The 20,012-nt window shown below is 34.6% G+C and overlaps 1 protein-coding gene across 1 annotated transcript in view; it reads left to right on the top strand.

The window, feature by feature from the left end:
- Positions 1-20,012, top strand: part of LOC106639004 (sphingomyelin phosphodiesterase) — a 657,347-nt gene that overhangs the window by 342,361 nt on the left and 294,974 nt on the right. Inside the window, exon 5 of the mRNA XM_089589283.1 lies at positions 11,637-11,999. Coding sequence (XP_089445409.1) covers positions 11,637-11,999 — 363 coding nt within the window. The remainder of the gene's footprint in view (positions 1-11,636; positions 12,000-20,012) is intronic.

The following is a 20,012-nucleotide window of genomic DNA, read 5'->3' on the forward strand; positions in this document are numbered from 1 at the left end:
GGAAAACATAACGTTCTCAATCAAATACTTTAAACAGTTCTTGATTTTTCCAAACAAGTGAGGGTAGAATTTGAGATGCAAACCAATTTTTCTGCCCATACATCAGCATATTGCTTAATTTTTTTATGACCGTATCGTTAAGTAAAGTCCGATGAGTCAAAATGTTAAGAAACTTTTGTAAAGACATATAAAGTCGATTTGGAGTTTTCTAGCATCAGTTAACTTTTTACTACCATGGAACAACAGCTGGAGTAAAAAAGAAGTAGAAAAAAAATACAATAAGGAAAGAGGGAAAAATTAATGAAAAGAAATAAAAAGAAAGACAGAAAAGTTAAAAAAAACCAAATCTAAGAGGTAATCCAAAGACAAAGAGTGTAAAATTGTCAAGAAAATTTATGTGTGTAATAAGCTTCGCTTTAATTAATACGTTTCATAGGCCGCGTACGAGTAATCTGACCACTAATGTTAAATATCAAAAAGTTTTAACTACGGATGATAAAGATAGAAACATGAATCCAGCTAAAAAACTTTGTTGATAAGTATTTAACCAACAAAGTATCATTTCTTTAAAATAATAGTCATAAAAAAACCTTCAAAATTATAATTTAGTATGATAATAGCGGAAAATAAAGTATTTAGTGGAGATTCAAGGTTGTAAAAAAATGAGTAATGATATTGTGCTCAAGGAATTGGCTATCTTTCTGCTTAATACTGATCTCACAGAAGTACAAGTATTTTTTTTTTCAGCGAAATTTTATCACAAAAACACAAACATGAAATCTTATACTTTGAACTTTGCCATTATGGTCTCACCTTAGTACTCCGAAAAAATAAGAGTATATGGAGATAAAAAAGATTTTACGGAAGAATCTTAAAAATTCTACTAAGTTACATGTTCTTAGAGATTAAAAAAAAATTGGCTTAAAAGATTGGGCTCTAAAGTTACTGATATGATAGATTACTGACCGTCTAATCTTCAAAGATTAGTTACCACTAGCAGACATTACAACAGAGGTTGTAAATCCGTGTGTGCTTTTTATAATGCGAAGCGAATAAAAAAAGTTGATTTTTAATCTGGAATGGGTTGTAGCACTCATGATGACAATAATAGTATAGAGCTGGAAGAACTGATTGTTTTATATTGTACTTCAAAAATAAGGTAATAATAAAATCAGTTTGTTAATCTTTTACATTCGTTGATTCATATATACTCATTACAAAGAAATAAAACAAAAAACGTTCAACAATTATTTTTCTTCTTCTTCACATCATACACTATCATACAGCATATTTTCTAATACAACAAAAATAGTATGTGCATATAACTACCACGCGCGCAAGCTGCACACAATTTTGCACATTCAATCAGCGGGCGCAAATCAGGGCAACAGACAACTTACGCATATTTGCAGCGCACGTAAACTTAAGCAACGCTGCACGTGGTGCATGAAACCTCAAGCGCATGCCAAAGTAGTCCAAAAAACCACAGCTCGTGCTTGCCTATTGGCTGCAAAAGAGACGGTCCCATCTGGAAAAAATTAACATCACTTAGTTTAATTTTGTTAAAGTACAAGTACTACACAATAACTACAAGTGTCATACAGAATGTATGTTGAGCCAAAAAAAACTTACTTGACTATTTACAGCTTTTGACTTCAGAACTTTTTGAGGCTGCATAATTACTAAGAAGAATAGTGTTTGTTGTTCGTAAAAGAATGCTTTCAAGATTCCTCACAGAAAATTACTTATTACATAAATTTAACCCTAACCTTAATTTCCGTTACAAAAGTTTTTCATAGGGGTATCGTAAGTTTACAGAAAAATATCCTTATTAAATATAAAATAAAATCAAGTCTATTACATTAAATATTACTTATATTAGGAAGTACTCCTGCAGGGACTAGATGCTTAGGGCAACGACCTGGGGTGAAGAAGCGCCGAAATGCCCGAATGCAGGCAACCGTTTTGGCATCTCGCCACAGGGAAGGGAATAACGAAGAGAGGCTAGAGAGCGAGGACGGAAGAGGCATTGAGAGGAAAAGTTCCTCATAAACCAGACCTTATCAAGTTGGGCAGTTCAGGAACATTCACCAACCATTGGCTCGCTTCTCTGGGTCCTCTTTGAGAACACGGTTAAGCCAATTAATCTACGAAGGCTAAATGTTAAATTTGACATTAGTGTTAACAGAAAACAAAAAATACGTTCATATAAAAGAAAATGATTTAAGAAACATAGCGTTTTGTTTTTTCGGTTATTCAGTGGCTGAGTTGACCTAAAAAATTCGGGAAAGTCCGAAAATCACTTTTTTCGCGTTTGAAAAAAAAGTTGACCTCTAATGCCGAAAAGTTAATTGACAAAATTGTAGATCTTAGAAAAACCTATTAATTGACTTGCGTTGAATATAATTTGAATGCGTAGTTGCTGAAAAAACTTGAAAAAACCATTAAAAATCGTCTTTTTTTAATTTGTTAATAACTTTTTTTGTTTTGAGATTTTAAAGTTGGTATTCAATCAAATTATGAGTTTTTGGTTCACAAACCTTCAGTTGTTTTTTTAGCCAAAAATATTCAAATTTTTCGAAATATCGCATTTTTTCGAAAAAAATCACCTTTCGTAAAAACTTCAATAGACATCAGGAAATAATGCTGGAGCGATTTTTCAGGGCCTAATCTCTTTGTCTAGACTTATTCTATCATGCAATGTTTGTAGTAAGTAAAATTTTTTAATTTTTGATGCCGAAATCGGACTCCGAAAAAAGTACTTTTTTTTTCTATCGGTTTTTTGCATTTTTTCTACGTATTTTGATAATTGAACGTATATAACTAACTGCAATGCATTGTACTTATTTTTTTACGAATTAAAAAAAAAAAATTTTCATGATACGACCATGTGGAGCCAAGTTAGGTTTTTTTTTTTTTTTTTAAATCCCTATGCGACGGTGAAAAGCGAAGACCTCTGAAACTTGCACACTTTACTAACAAATACCCATTTTGAATTAAAAAAATTATTCGCAATCGTAAACTTTAGCGGAACGATGGGTATGATAACGTTATATTTGAGTCTTTTTGCGCGTCGCACATCGACTGCCCGCTGGTATGAGGTATGTCTGGCTGGTTGCCCTTACTCGGGCGCTCCAATATGGCTCCGAAATCGAGTTGGAGTGGTAAAAGAAAGATGTTCTCCCCTCATGCAGCAGCTCAACTGTAACGTTATCATACCCATCGTTCCGCTAAAGTTAACGAGTGCGAATAATTTTTTTAATGCAAAATGGGTATTTGTTAGTAAAGTGTGCAAGTTTCAGAGTTCTACGCTTTTCACCGTCGCATAGGGATTTTAAAAAAAAAGAAAACTTAACTTGGCTTTACATGGTCGTATCATAAAATTTTTTTTTAATTCGTAAAAAAATAAGTACAATGCATTGCAGTTAGTTATATACGTTCAATTATTAAAATACGTAAAAAAATGCAAAAAACCGATAGAAAAAAAAGTACTTTTTTCGGAGTCCGATTTTAGCATCAAAAATTAAAAAATTTTTCTTACTACAAACATTGCATGATAGAATAAGTCTAGACGAAGAAATTAAGCCCTGAAAAATCGATCCAGCATTATTTCCTGACGTCTATTAAAGTTTTTACGACAGGTGTTTTTTTTCTAAAAAATGCGATATTTCGAAAATTTTTTAATATTTTTGGCTAAAAAAACAACTGAAGGTTTGTGAACAAAAAACTCATAATTTGACTAAATACCAACTTTAAAATCTCAAAAGAAAAAGAGGTATCAACAAATCAAGAAAAGACGATTTTGGATGGTTTTTTCAAGTTTTTTCAGCAACTACGCATTCAAATTATATTCAACGCGCGTTAATCGATAGGTTTTTTTAAGATCTACAACTTTGTCTTTTAACTTTTCGGCATTGGAGGTCAACTTTTTCTTTAAACGCGAAAAAAATGACTTTCAGACTTTCACGAATTTTTTAGGTTAACTCAGCCACTGCATAACCAAAAAAACAAAACGCTCTGTTTCTTAAATTATTTTTTTCTATATCAACGTATTTTTTGTTTTCTGTTAACACTAATGTCATCTTTTTCGTAGATTAATTGGCCTAGGTCTCCTTCGTCCTAAGCCGCTCGCCTCTGCTTGTTTTCTCTTTTCGGTATGCGTAAGTAATAAAGGGCTATCTACTCAGCAAATAAAATGAGCTCGTGAATTATCATTGCGATAATTTCTCGTCACAGAAGTAATGAATCACTAGTGGTGACTTCGTAGGCGTACTCGTCTTCATTTGCTTACTGATTTGCCTATCTCTTTCTTTTTGAGGTTTCTTTCTTTTCTTGTTATTTTGATACATCGTACTACCGTGTCCCCTAGCCAATATTTAACGTTCATTGTACGATTGAGCCTAAAATTGCAACTCTTAAAATTTTTTTTTTTATGTTATATCTACGAGATTGAAAAGTTTAATAGAGTGTAGAGTGCACGGGTTTCAATTTCGATATTCAATTGTTATTTATCAGCGCATAGGACTTGCTCATAAGACAGATCGTGCGTTCAAATCTAGTTTTCTAATTATTTACAATTATTATTTTTGCATTCAATGGTGGTTAAACCGAAACAAAAACTAAAGCTTAAACTATGTTTGTTGAACTAATTAAAGTTAAGATTTATTATTATACTAGAGCCACGTGAATCATAAATATCGTGTGAGCCTCGTATAAAAGAAAGCTCTTTCTCATGATTAAAATATTATATTGTTGTTACAGGAGAAGTAGCGCTAATGTTCTATCGAACAATGTTATTTAAATCGTCGTTTAGTTTTTAAGATAGGGAATGGTGAGTTGTGTGATCAGAAAAATCAAATTATTTACGTTATTTCAAATCAACGATTAAGTGTGGTTGACTAGCGTCAGATAATTAAAAATTACGTAATGTTTTTTCTTATTTTCTTGATTTATTATATCGCGAATTAAGTCATTGTCACAAAACGAAATTTTGTTACTTACTTATAAACAAAAGATTTGAATATACTGTGGAATTGAGTTGTAATCTTTTTGTATTTTTTTTTTATACACCTTGTGATCCTGGTTTCACCGTATACTTTACCCCTTATAAATAAAAATCTACGCAAATTTGGTACCCTTGGTAGGATCAGGAGTCACCTTGTGCAGTACGGAATTTGTCGTTATCCCTCGACGAAGATATACCACATAACAGAACGAGCAACCTTTCCGATACCACTATAATAGACTCTCTTCCAGCTATAAACACAACTAACAAAGGGACTACGTTTCATCATATCGAAAAACAAATCAATTATTTGAGCCGACGGTTCGAGGTCTTAGCACACGTTTAACATACAGATAACGGAACAGGCGAGCAAATATAACAAATTCGTAATGAACAGGAAAATAGACGGTGTCATTTGGAAAGACAAACACAGCCAGTCCTGCGACAAATTGAAAACCAATTTTATTTAAACATACGGCCTTCTTCTCTAGAGAATGGGGGGCAACCTGCTTATACCTTACGGCTTGAGCTACCAACGTCTGCTGCATCTTTATATGACCAATCCACTCACTTTATCTATGATTTACGGAACTATATATTGAGGGTATGGGCATCCTTCCTCAACATTTAAAATATGTAATCGGGTAGTCATTGAAGGGATTTTGAAGTTCATTTTGTGCCAAATAAATAACTTTCATTAATTTCGCACTCTCTTTTACAAAAAATATTGGAGTGAAGACGTGCAAAATCTTATAGAACGCGAACTTGCGTTTGGGTATTATACAGCAGAGCATAATCTGTCACGCAGTGAATATATATTACGTTTATAAAATAAAGTGCAACAGTTGTTGCGACCACCCACAGAATATGAAAGGGTTCGAGATCTTTCCCAGCACTTTGGTGGCCAAGTTAAACATGCCATGTAAATGAGGGATATCCGTACGGTTCACCAAATCATTGAACTTCTGGATTCACTTGACATGCTGGGGGGGGGGGGGCTATTCTCACCGTTAGAAAATAAAACATTGCAACATTTTAATATACACCTACGGGATTCATCAAACCCCGCTCGAAACGGATTTCTGCGGCAGCATCGCACTCTCCCTCATGCCAAGAATTATCGTTATCGAAATGGTAACAAAAAAAACAGTAACCATTTAGATACTCCGCATAACGTCTCCACTCATCGAACGAATTTTTAAACTAGACAGCAGAGAGTCCTCTCGGACTACATCCGAACCCTCAAAATAATTATTACTAAATCACAAATGAGAATTGGAGCGACCAAAGCCAAGTGCATAAAATCAACGTTAATACTGAAACAGAACAGTCGGAAAAGTAATTGTCGTTGTGTCCTTGATATCTTCGCATAACACAATGCTAAAACGCGGAGATGACGTATCAGCAACCATGATTTTAAAAGATCATCAGTATTGCGTGAACTCATTTTCTGTATCTCCAGCTCAGGAATTGCTTAATAAGCGAAATTTTGCACAACCCGGCAAGCAAGCATTCGATGCACCAACGACGTGTCCTGAAATTTATGTTAAAATCGAAAAACTAAAGATGTCAGTGTTAGTTGGCACGGGGAGTCAAATTACATGTCTATCAGAAAAATTTTATTTACGAAACCAGAGTATTTTTTAAACATGTGAATCGTTTCCAGTAGTTGGTATTGAAGTGACCGGGTTTACCGAAGAAAAGTCCGCAAAGATCAAACGACAAGTTTATGACGAATTTGAATTCGGGTAGAGAAAAAAACAGATTAATTTTTTTATTATACCTAAATGAGTTCAAAAATGTCTCTTAGAAGTAGATCTCCAAAAAAAATTAAACGTGGTGATAAATTTCAGAAAAGATCTCGTACAGATAACGTCAGATAGAACTCAAGAGAATATTAACTTCATTTCGTCGCAACTCTCCGATCAGGACTCTAACCAAATTACAAATTTTTGTGCGAAATCATCAGCTAATCATGTGAACTCAGAGATTCCAGATAACCAAATTGAAGTTTTCCTTGATGAAGTCCATTATATTAATACGTCCCAATGGGTGAAATTGAAAAGCCTGATCCAGTCACATCGCAGAATCTTTAGCAATTAACCTAGGTGTTTTTGTGGTTTCCAGTACCCGTTAATTTTGCAAAATACCGATCCATTTTGCATACAAAATTATCCTGTACCCATACCGTTTCGTAAAAAGGTTGACAAGGAAATAGAGTGGAAGCTAAGTCAATTGCGTCAGTTTTTATTGATATGGGGTCGGGTATACGGTAAAACCGAGAGCACAAGGTGTATAAAAAAAAAATTTTAAATGATTACAACTTAATTCCACAGTATATTTAGATCTTTTGTTTATAAGTAAATTACAAGATCTCGTTTTGTCGTAATGATTAAATTTACGATATAATGAATAAAGAAAAAAAGAAAAAAATATAACGTAATTGTCTGACACTAGTCAACCGCACTTAATTGTCAATTCAAAATAACTTAAAAAATTTGATTTTTCTGATCACACAACTCACCATTCCCCATCTTAAAAACTACACAACCATTTCAATAACATTGTTTTGAAGAACATTAGCCCTACTTCTCCTGTAACAATGATATAATATTTAAATCACGAGAAAAGGCTTTGTCTTATACGAGGCTCACACGATATTTATGATTGACGTGGCTCTAGTATATGAATAAATCATAATTTTAATTAGTTTATCAAACATAGTTCAAACTTTAGTTTTTATTTTGGTCCAACCACCATTGAATGCAGGAATAACAATTGTAAATAATTAGAAAACTGGATTCGAACGCACGATCTGTCTCATAAGCAAGTTGTATTGCGCTGATAAATAACAAATGAATTTCAAAATTAAAACCCTTACACTCTACACTCTATTAAACTCATAAATCTCTTTGATATAACATAAAAAAAAGAATTACAATTGTGGGCTCAATGGCAGAATCAACGGGATACATCGGCTAGATGACGCGGTAGTACGATATATCAAAAAAACAATAAAAGAAAGGAACCTAAAAAAGGAAGAGATAGGCAAATCAGTCAGCAAATAAAGACGAGTACGCCTACAAAGCCACTACTAGGGATTAATCGCTTCTGCAATGAGGAATTATCACAATGATAATTTACAAACTCGATTCACTAGCCCATAAGATAGCTCCTTTTTACTTACGCACACCGGAAAGAGAAAACAAACAGAGGTGAGAGACTTGGGACGAAGGAGACCATGTCGCCGGAGAGAACTCAGAAAAAAGAACTAACGGTTGGTGAATGTCCTCAAACCACCCAACTTGATTAGGTCCGGTTCATGAGAAACTCCTCCTCTAAATGTCTCTTCCGTCTCCACTCTCTAGCCTCTCTTCGTTTTTGCCTTCGCTGTGGCGGGATGCTGAAACTATTGCCTGTATTCAGGCATTTTCGTGTTTTCCCGCCCCACGTCGTGGCCCTACTTGTCTAGTCCCTGCATTGCTGTACGAAGTTTCCAATAAGTAACACCAATGCATCTGATTGCTAAAAAAAATCTGATTTATTAATTAAGAAATTTTAACTTTTGTTGGGATTATCCTTTTTTTATTTGTATCTTATATTTAACTTTCACGACCTTCAAAACTTTACGAGTAATAACTTGAAGTAATTACTTAAAAATTATACAATAATTAGCTGATAACTAATTTTTTCATGTAAAATCTTAATTTAGATACTAAAATAAATGTGTTCACATTTAAGGCGCATGAAATTAAGAACTAGAATAATAGAATGTTAATGTTTTTGAGATGCTCAAATTTTTATGCAAATAAAAAATTTGCTGCTTAGTAAGTATCTTATCTTAGCAACGTCACGTCTTGTCGGCTTTGTTTACGTTTAATGGCGGTGGGTACATGTAAACATCCACAACTTTGATTTACCACATACACAACTATGTTTCTTACTATTATCTGCAAATCTGCATGCCACGGTAAAAGGCATTATACTAGGTGCGCACTTGTATTATATTCTAGTTATTAGATTACATAAACAACACCATAAAGTTACGTGAGAGAAAGTGACAAAGGGCAGTCTTGAACCCTCGCCCTCCAGAGAAGAAGCTAGCGCTTTACCATCTTAGCCACTAAGAACTTCTAACGTTCCTCGTGCTATCTACTGTGAAATTAGGAAATACCTCTAGTCTTTATTGAACTGTTAGGAGCTCTGATTTATTTCAAGAGCATGGTTATTCTTATTATACACAGGAGAAATTTGGCTGGCAGTTAACTAAACGTTAAGACCACAGTTCGTAAGGCTAAGCCAGAAGAAAATTGGGAAATGAATTCAAGCATTTTGAGATTTGTAGATCTTACAACATTTTTATTTTTCTTACTAATTTCTGGCCTATATTTATCAATGAAGTTGTGAAATAGAAACAAAGAGATTAAATCAAACAAAATTACACGAAGCATACCAGCAAAAATTTTTTTTTCGATGATTCGAAATTCAAGTACGCAAATCTGAAATTAACAGCAGCGCAGTCGCCAAGGCTTCGTCTGCTTTGTCAAAGTAGCCTCGTTACGTATCCACGTGACCAAATGATATTCACTTAATTATGCAGGTAAATACACTTCTTTTCACACACACATCGTTTCATATTGGTTTTGTTTGTTAAGTGCGTTAGAAAAATTTCAGATTATTACTTTTGAAACCTATTAGTGCTTGCATTGGCATATATTTTTTATAGCTAGTAAGAATTGCCTTATGAAAAAAAAAAAAAAAATTATCAACTCACCTGTGAAGTATTCTAACTACTGACTTCTACAATTATATTCCATGTAATTTACAGCCCTAATAATAGGAAAATCGAGAAATTCTATGTACGTAACACGTAAAATTGTAAATTTTATTTGGGTTTGTTGATTTCTATGTTAAATATATAACATAACATTTCTTATAAGTTTAAAACTTAATTTTTTTTTTTATAAAATATAACTATTTGATTTGAATGAAATATTTACATTTCTTTGGGAGTGTTAAGTAGTATTTCGCAACGTAGTCTCCCCAGTTTGCTAACGTTTAGTAGGCATTATACTAAAAACAAAAGATTCAATCAAACAAAGCAGTATTTAAGGCTCAATTTTTTAAGTAAAAGATCAATAACTAAGTTTGGAAGTTAGAAAATAGTTGAGAACTCATGATGACATTTCGATAGGAATAAAAATAACCTTCACAGTAGGAGATATTCAAATCTATACAACAGTACTGTTGCCGTAACAACTTAGTTGCGATTTTGATTCACTTTAAGAATAATATTTACCTCTGGCTATGTGCAAGAAATACTTGTACTTGGTGAGCATTCATATAAACATCGACCCATGATAAATTTAAATGATCTGAAACCCTTTAATTTATTAATATTTGCGTTTTATTTACCATATATTTCTATGAACTGACTATCTGCTACATGAATGAGGTTATCATGTTTTTTTTCACATGCACATGTATAAGCCATCATATTATTCTTATCTACTATGTTACTATACAGAAATATAAGAAAATTCTTACCGTAATTAATGACTGTATCATCAATTCGTAAAACTTTTGGAAACGTAGAGTTAAATTCACTTTTTTTGTATCAAATGATATTCATGGTGGAATGAAAAATTTCTTTAATTTCATCTTAACGCTGAAAAAATACTATAAAAATTTATTAAAGTGTTGACTTTAATAAACTTTAGGACACTACCTCATGTCCATCCAATGCTAGTGCATTGGTAGCAGGGCAGTGTGCAATCTATGAACTTTAACTTGTAAATGTAATGTCATGATATTGAGGGCAGGTATGGCTTAGTCAAAACAAAGTAGCATCGAAAAACGTTATCAATCGCCCTTTTAAAAGGCAGAATGATGTTGCAAAGCTATTATATATTATGTTCTTGTAAGTAAAATAGGAACTTACTTATTGAAAATTATTGTTTTAACTAGTAGTCTTTGACGTCGTAGAAGTTATAATAAATCTTCTTTTAAAATTGGAAATAAATTGGCTTTGTTAATCTTAAAATATTGTCAATCGTTTAAAAAAAATGTTATCTCTTTACATTATACTAAGATAACTCTTAAAAATATATCCAAACACTGATAAGAATTGCACTTTATAATATGTTTTTTTTAAAATACAAGTATGTATTTGTTTTAACTATCCTTACTTTTAATTTCTGTAAATGAAAGAAAAATTTTATTTTTGAGACATAACGTAGTATGTTTTTTATAGTCATAGTTACGATATTCATGAAACAGTATTCTGATGATTCATTTTCTCTTTCACTTGACAGAAATACACTTCACTTGAATCTAAAACCATAGTTATGACGCTCTGTTGGAAGAAAAGTTTAAGAGAATTTACTTGAAATTATGTTATTTGTTTTAAAGAAATTAGTTTTTTGATTAAAGTAAGATGATTAATCAAACAGTCATAATTGTGTGAAAACAAAAGTTTTTATATTAATTTGTATTTATTAATTATTATTCACACGTTACCATTATATCAGTAAAAAAAGAGCATTACTACGATAGCTCTTTTACAAACACAGTAGTGCATTTGCTATTTTTGTCCTAATAATATATAATATACATTTTTTTTTTCTCATAGTTATCCTCCACCGTTTATTCAAAAAAATTATAGTATATCATGGCTTTATGATGAATTAGACAGTCAATGGAGAAGATGGTTACCAGCTAGTACAGCACACACAATAAGACAGGGGGCTTTCTACTCAGTCTTAGTGAGACCTGGATTCCGAATTCTTTCTATTAATACAAATTATTGTAATAATAAAAACTGGTGGCTTCTTTTAAATAGTACTGATCCAGTTTCCGAGCTTCAGTGGCTAATATTTGAGCTTCATGGAGCAGAAATGAGTGGTGAAAGAGTTCACATAATAGGACACATTCCTCCAGGTCATTCAGACTGTCTAAAAGTATGGTCAAGAAACTATTATCATATTATCAACAGGTAAATAATAACTGTTTTAAATTATTGTGACATAACAATCAATTTTAGATCATGTTACTGAGATAATACAATTAAACCTAGAGAGTACACTTTACAAATTATTTTAAAGACTAAACATTTTTTTTTATAATGAATATTTATACAATACTTTAGTTGCTATTTAGCATCCAAAATAGCCTTTTACACCTATCTGCCTTTCTGATTTCAAGAAAGATCTTTTAGCTAAGTATCTGTAGTATTTTCTTCGATTTCAACGTGGGAAACTTAATAATAAAGTCACTGAATACTTAAGTCACGTCAAAATAAGTAGCTATAAATTTTTTCAGTTAACTTTGTTACTTTAATGATAGGAGCCCTTTTCTTAAGATCTCAAGACCAAGGTGTTAGATTGTTTTTTATAGTTACAACTTTTGTAACATGCTTTTACAGCTAAAATATTTAGTTCAAAAATTACCTTGAAAAAAAGATAAACTTAATTTTACTCTTCTAATTATTTAACAAATAATTTATTTTTTCTTCTCTTTTTAATTAACAGCTTTAAAGGAAAAAATAACCTACTAATTGTAGAGTTGTTACATAAAGGAGATAACTGAAATTCATGGCTTTATACTTAAAGTATAGGTTTAAAGCCTGGAATACAAATAGTATATGTCGCGTATATAACAAGCTGAGGCGAGAGGGACGTGTTGTCGTCGTAGCTGTATCCCACGTGGATAACCAACAATTCGGGTGCCTTCTCTGCAGCATATTATACATGTCAAATAAGCTGGCGAAAAAAAGAGAGAGTGTAGAGAGAACTCACGGGTAGGCACACCTACCTGCTCTGCCCCGGCATTCCTGCCAACCTTTCTGTTCCTCGTGCAAGACTCTTTTACGTGCAGGTACCTCATGCAGTATTTATTATACACGTATAAGTATACTATACATGGTACAAGTATCATACTCGTGAACGATGCCACGACTAGATACGTGGGGGAGGAATAGAGTGGGCGTGCACGGATTTTTGTGCCCAAGTTCGCTAGGTATGAACCCGTTTTCTCGTTCACTCGGGGCACGATGTCTTTTGGGAGGGAAATTAGGAAATCAATGAAAATCAATCGGCCCTCGAAACAACGTACGGGAGTGTATATGGACGTACTGCTCGTTTATTAGCTACACGAATCGTGATCGACCCAAGCGTATATCAATATATGTAGCTGTAAAGGCCTAATCACGATGCATATACCTTATGTGCCATTATTGCCTCACAAAAGACTTGTTCCAAAATGCTATACTTTCGTAGCTGTTGAACAAATGATAATTCCAAATGATTATTTACTTGAATTGAGACGGATTTTCAAGGTATCTCAACAGTACAAAATCAGTCAGAGTAGAATCTATGGTGGCTCAATCTGTTGGAGAGATATAAATATTGCGTTGAGTGTCTTTGGATGATTTTCATCAAACATCTACAAGTTAAGCAATCGAAAGACTAAAAAATTGAAAGAGATCATCGGTGAGAGAGAAAGAAATCTCCGGAGCATTGTTACGGCAAATAAGGTTCCTTCTGCACAAGTGCGAGAACTTTTCATCACATCTCGATGCGAAAAAGCGGACCAAAAGAGTAGAGGAAATACCACAGTGACCACCCATGCAGGCGCTACCTATCTCCGACTGACAAATGCAATGCAAGCTCTCTCGTCTCCTGTGGATGGGCGCAGTCAGGATGTCTGTCTCTCTGCCTTTCAACTCTTGCTTTCCTCTCCCTTTTATTGTTCTTGCTGTCGCTGCTCTTTTTACTCTGTATGCTCGTGCCATCAAGTCGCTTTCTTTGCGCGGAGAGTGCAAGAGACTGCCTCTGTCGTCGTCATCCACCCGCCCGCATGTAAATATATACATATAGGTACGTGAGGTGAATAAAAAAAAAAAAAAAAAAAAAAAAAAAAGGCATTGAGCTGATTTTTCTCTCCAATGCGTCCCAGTCACGCCTAAAATTTTTGCACCCATGCGCTGTGCGATGACTGAGTGATCCCATTTTTTTACGATGTATATGTATTCCCAATGCATTGCGTGCGTGCATGCCTGCCCGTTCATTCTCTACTTTCTGGTGAAGGGGCATATGAGTTAAGTGAGTAACGTCCGGTGATCGCTATCACGACTCTTTACACAAATACTTGTCCACGCTTCTTTCGTTATTTCTTATATATAATACGCCTCTCTCTCTCTTTTCCCGAGCCACAAAATTCTCCTCTCGGCTTGGCGTGCACTCGCTTCCTCCTCCTCCCTTTCTTTTCGCTCGTTTCTTTCTTTTCCTCCTTACCTCTTTCTCGAGCTCTGATGGCTCTTTAGATAATGTGTTAGGTTAGGCAAATTAAAACTCTCATCCCATTTGACTTTTGTAAGCCGCAAGCGCGATGGGAACGAGGAAGCGACAATCAGAGATACATACTTCGTTCCCGTTTTACTACTGTAAAACCAAGAGAAGATTTCTACGTGTATCTAGCCTGAAAGTCATATAGGAATTTCGTGGAGCCCTGCTCAATTTGCCAAGGTACACGTGGTCGTATGTGTGCGACGAAATCCTTAATTCTCTGTTCGAGCTCTGCCGACACCGTTTGCACCAAAAGCAAAGTTAATTTTCGTTAATTCAGTGATTTTCACATAATGGTCGTATCATAGATTGATATGACCGGTACATCCGAGCTGGGGCACGTTATACCAGTGTTCACACATCATACGCTAGTAAATTAGTACTTTGGAGCCCGGCAGCCCAAGGATCGACCTATATAGTATACAAGTTTGAGCTAGCACAAGCATAAGCCTCCCCTTGCCCACTCTAAGCTTCTAACAGGATTTATTAGTGTGAGCTCAATTACCTTCAGTCAAGTAGTATGGTGCGGATGAGCGTACACCTCGTGCATACACAGACGACGCACTCCAGCCATTTACCACCGGTAATTTCCACTACCCCTGCAACTGATTCCCTTCCATTCCGAGTTGACAGATATTCCTAGATATTAAGCAGCCACGGATTAGAGATGATCACGCGAGCACCTCTTCCTACGAGGACACAAAGATCAATTGTATCATTTACATTTTTTCCGAAGAGTAGTGAACTCGATTCAACTACAGCGATGTAAAAATCCAGTGCATTCGCTTCAGAGGAGCCATTCGACAAAACCCTTTTTTTTGCCGAGTCACATGACATTTGTTCTCTCTACCCACAGTGATGATAAAGCCTCAGGGTTTCAAGATTTTAGACTTTGTAGGTGGATCATGTAGCCCCACTTTTTTCGCGATCCGGGCAAATAGTATTCTTCGCACCTCTCTCGCTCACCGAATGATCTTTTTATTTCTTTTTTCACACGCATCTTCGCGTCTCCAACGAGATATCCTAAAAAAACTTTTGGGGAGCCGTGGGTAATCCAAGCCCTGAGTAAGAGCACACTTAAAGTCCAATTAACCCGTGGGTAACGTCACGGGCGACGAATAATCGGTTTTGGAAGGAAAGTTATGACGTGTAGACGCGTAGTGAAATATAAATACTCAATTTATTAGGCGACGTAATAATTTTGAGGAAATATTGGGTCTCAAGGAGCAAATTTGCTCGACAACGAACGCAACAGTACAATTACCACGAGGGTCAGGATACACCTTCACGAGGAGGGCTGCACCTGTGTAGCAATCAACGAGGGCTGGGCCCTCCGAGTCCCCTCTTCCACACTCGGACGTGGCACCATCGCCAACTCTTTTCTCTCTCTCTCTCTCTCTCTCCATATATATGTATACAAGTGTAGTGTGTCAACTTCTTTCGCACCCTTGCTCGGGAATAATATTCGCGCCCAGGATAACATGGACACAGCGACAGCTCGATTTTTCGGAATGCGCGTTTTTGTTTGCAAAAAGTCTGGAGAATCAGACAGAGAGAGAGAGAGAGAGAAGCAAAGAGAAGAGAGGAATGCTTGATTCTTCTGGTTGTTTGGATCGAATCGAGCGACACGAGAAGTTAGAGGGTACAAACGAGCGCATAAAACAGAGGGCCCAAAAAAAAAAAAAAAAAATAAGGAGGCCCTCGTCAGTGTCCCTCTCTCTTGAAAAGCGAGCTATTGGGCCCTTCTCCTTCGGCCTTTTAATCTAGCCGGTGCGTTAATCCTCTCAGCCCAGGCCACTCTTTTTTGCTATTTTTTTCTTTCCTTTGTTTTTTTTATCTGTCATACAATTACATTATAAGTTACCAAAACCATTTTGTTTTTTATTTTCAATCAAAAGAAGTATGTAATTATACACTTTCTGCACTTAATAATTTTTATGGTAATTAAGTGATTTAATTTTTTTTATTTTAATAAAAAATGTCTTAGTTGATACATTATTTGAATGACAAGTTATAAATACCATTAACGTGAAATTATACTAGTATCACAAAAAAGATTTGTGAATTTTTTTTTTTTATAAAATTTTACTGTTAACAACAGCCTTAAAACTTTTTAATATATATGTTTCAGTTATTTTTATAAGTGTAAGATTTAATAAACCCATCAAGTAATCTACCGTTGGATGAATGTAGTTGTAACTTGTTTATGCAGAAATCACGAATGTTAATAAAAATTCTTTATATATTTTTAAAAGCTTTAGCCTTAAATGTGCCTAATAAATATTCCATAAATTGTTTTTCAGAAATTCTTATGCGTGGGCAAAAAAAATAGAATAATCTTGATTTTATACTAAAAATATGATGTATAAAAGAGTGAGAACGCAGTTAAATAAATACTCATTGAAATTTCGTTCAACTCATTAAGGCTAAAATTTATTCATAATGAAAATATGTTGATTAAGTCAGTAGTTGGAACAGTATTCGTTATTGGTAATATATTATATCGCTATAAATCTGGTCACATACAATGTCTGGGTGAGTTGTTTATGGTTTCTTTTTTTTCTCGCTTACCTTTTTTATTTTTTAATCGTTTTCGTGTTTATTATCTTTTGTTTTCAGCCTTAAGTTACTGCGTAGAGTAAGCCAACGATGGTCGCAGTTCAACGGGATACGCGATCCGCTTTTCCCAATTTTTCTCTCCAACAACTTAGTACGCCCGCTCTTGAGAAGAACAAAAAAACAACGATTATGCTGAAACTCCTTAATCAATGAGTGGAAGAAGAAAAAAAAACATCCGCTGATAAGAAATACACGTTCATCCTTGATCATCTTCCTCTCGCACTGTACGTTGGGCTTGTCACCTAAACATTTTGGACCTATTCTGATGACGTCAGAGCTCGATTCGTGGTCGGAAAGGAAGGAAGCCGTCAGTATCATCCAACGTCATAGCTACCAGCATTTAGAAGCCCCCGTTTCCCTGACGTTACTGCCCGCGTAGTCCTCACCACCCACCGCCTAAGCTCCTCCACTACCTCTTCTATACCATCTAATCGTGCTCGAGCTCTCCCCCTACCGCCCCATTAGCCTCTCCCCCCACCACTACCTCTCCTTCACCGAGAGCCTAACTATAAATAGAGTTTCTCCCCCACCACTACCTCAGGGGGAAGCTAGAGGGGGTGCCAGAACCGCCACAGTTTACCTACTTACATACGCACATGTAGCTACAAGGGTAAACGGTTGGTAGGCTGAAGGTTAGATCAAGAAGTTGTCTGCACCAACTAACAATTAATATATAAGATGATCTCATGAGCCATTAAACAGGGAAAAAGCGTTTGCAATTTTTTCGAGGAAATTCCCAACATATTAATCGAGGTGCTAGAGCAGCACAGGTAGAAGCCAATTCAAACAAAATTCCTGAACACAAACAGCTTCATAAAAAATTATGTCTAGGAAAAGTAAGCCTTGAAGCACTTATGAAAGGCCTACATGATAAATTTTGGCAAACAAAATGTCAAACGTACCAAAAACATTTTCTGGTGCTATGCGAGTAGATTTAGAAGCTGAATAAACTGAAGAAATATTATACCTTAACACTCATGCTACCATCTTCCATCAAATTTTCATACATTTCTTCCTTAGGAGTTGTACCCTACAGCAAGACACAATTTATCAGTACATCAACAACGCAAACAAAACAAAAAACAAGGTGTGGTTGTCGGAACCCCTGACAGATGTGAGACATTAAAGAGTATGTTATTAAATTCGGTAGTATTTAATTGTCTATGATAAAAAAAGTAGTTTTCGTCAGATAAGTGCCATCGCCTCCAGGGCTATTTTGCAGCCCAAGGGATCTGTGAAACAGGGACTGAGGGGCGCAAGGCAGCTATGGAGCAATGGTGTTTACGTGGCAAACTCTATTTCTTCTACCGAGCGCACATCAGCTGCTCAAAAACGTGCAAGGTAGAAAAAGTATTTATTTTTTTGACTCTAAATCATTTTTGTTTTATATTTTTGCATCAAAACGACAGTTAGTTAATAAATACGTATTAAAATAAATAAATATCATAGATTACAAAAAAGCAAATTACGTTCATACTTTTTTTTGTTTATTAACATGTAAGCAACGAGAACAAGAAAAGAACACTAATAGACGGTGGTGAGTATCTGTACTACCTACCTACACAAAGATACATTAGTTTAAACAAACCTTCGGATTTTGATGTTTGTTCACTATGCATAGTTGCGCACGTGCGCAAATTGCGTTGGGTTAGCTCTTCACTTAAAACGAATTCAGATGGAGTTTGAATAAACACAATTAGAAGAACCCAGAAAAGTTTAGCATTATGGTTAAATATTGGTATTTTTAAATAATCCTGTATACAGAGAAAAATTTATTTTAAATGATGAAAAAATGATACTGATTCTAATAATAATAGAATATATTCTATAGCACATAATATTTAAAAAAATAATGAAAAAAGTTTACCTCTATGAGTACAATAGAGAGAGAGAGAGAGAGAGAGAAAATAAGCGCAAGAGCAGATGATCAATGGCTCTCTTTATTTTACTGACTTTTACAGGTACTGTCGAAATGCCTTTTTTTTTTTTTTTTTTTAATATTTTGCACTTGTCAAAACAAATTCAAAAGTACTTATTGATACAAAATTTTTAACCCTATACGCTACTTTTCTCTTCTGTGTATCAAACCGTTAAAAGATATAAGCAAAACGAATTCTCAAATACAACTTTACACAATTTTCAAGTTAAGGCAGTAAGCGCGCAGAGAAAAAGTCAGAGAGCCTAACTGAGCCGAGCCTAGCCAAGTTTAACTGGAGATCGTGCCATCACATGGGTTACTTCATCACATCAGTCTAACCCCCAAGCGCACCAATAGATGTTTCACACAAAAAGTTTTTTTATATTTTCAGCCCAATTAAAGCTATACAAAAGTTGGTCGTGACGATCCAACATATACAATGGCTATAATACATCTTACCGTTAGAGTTTTAATAACAAAAAATTTGTGCTACTGCGTTTTATTATGACAAAAAATAAGTTTAACCCAGCTCTTTTACATCAAAATAGTGTGTCCATTAGTCAATGTGTAAATTTTTTGCAGAAATCGAACAAAATGCAGTCTTATAAAACATCGAACGACTTTTAAAAAACTATTAAAATCTTGGCCCCACATAATTATTACAATACCAAAATAAATAATTAGCATATTTAAATTGCCTCTTTCACACAAAGTTACTAGAAAATGTATTTGGTAACTCATCAACTTCTTCAATGTGAAATTACCCCTGCACTTATTATTTCAACAATCAACAAAATTTCAGACTCAATGTTACTAAAGTAAGCCACCATTTCAACAAAAACAGGGCTTGTTAACCAAACACAGTTGCAAACAAGAACCGGAATCAGCTTTCACTGATGAACCAATTTGTGCAATCGACGTCACAAGAAAGATTGTTAATGCGCCTACAGTAAGACTGAAAATTTCACAAAAAAATTAAAGTGAAGACATTTATTACAGATACAGGAGCTGACGTCAATGCTATAGAAATATCATTGTTACAATTGAATGTTGTCATACATACTCATACAAAAATTTCTATTATTAGATTTACCTCTTAAAATATAGCATTAGGAACACTTACGTT

Source organism: Copidosoma floridanum, unplaced genomic scaffold (genome assembly GCF_036245765.1).
Source record: "Copidosoma floridanum isolate Cflo_tuat_1 unplaced genomic scaffold, Cflo_Japanese_pri ptg000008l, whole genome shotgun sequence".
Classification (NCBI taxonomy): domain Eukaryota; kingdom Metazoa; phylum Arthropoda; class Insecta; order Hymenoptera; family Encyrtidae; genus Copidosoma; species Copidosoma floridanum.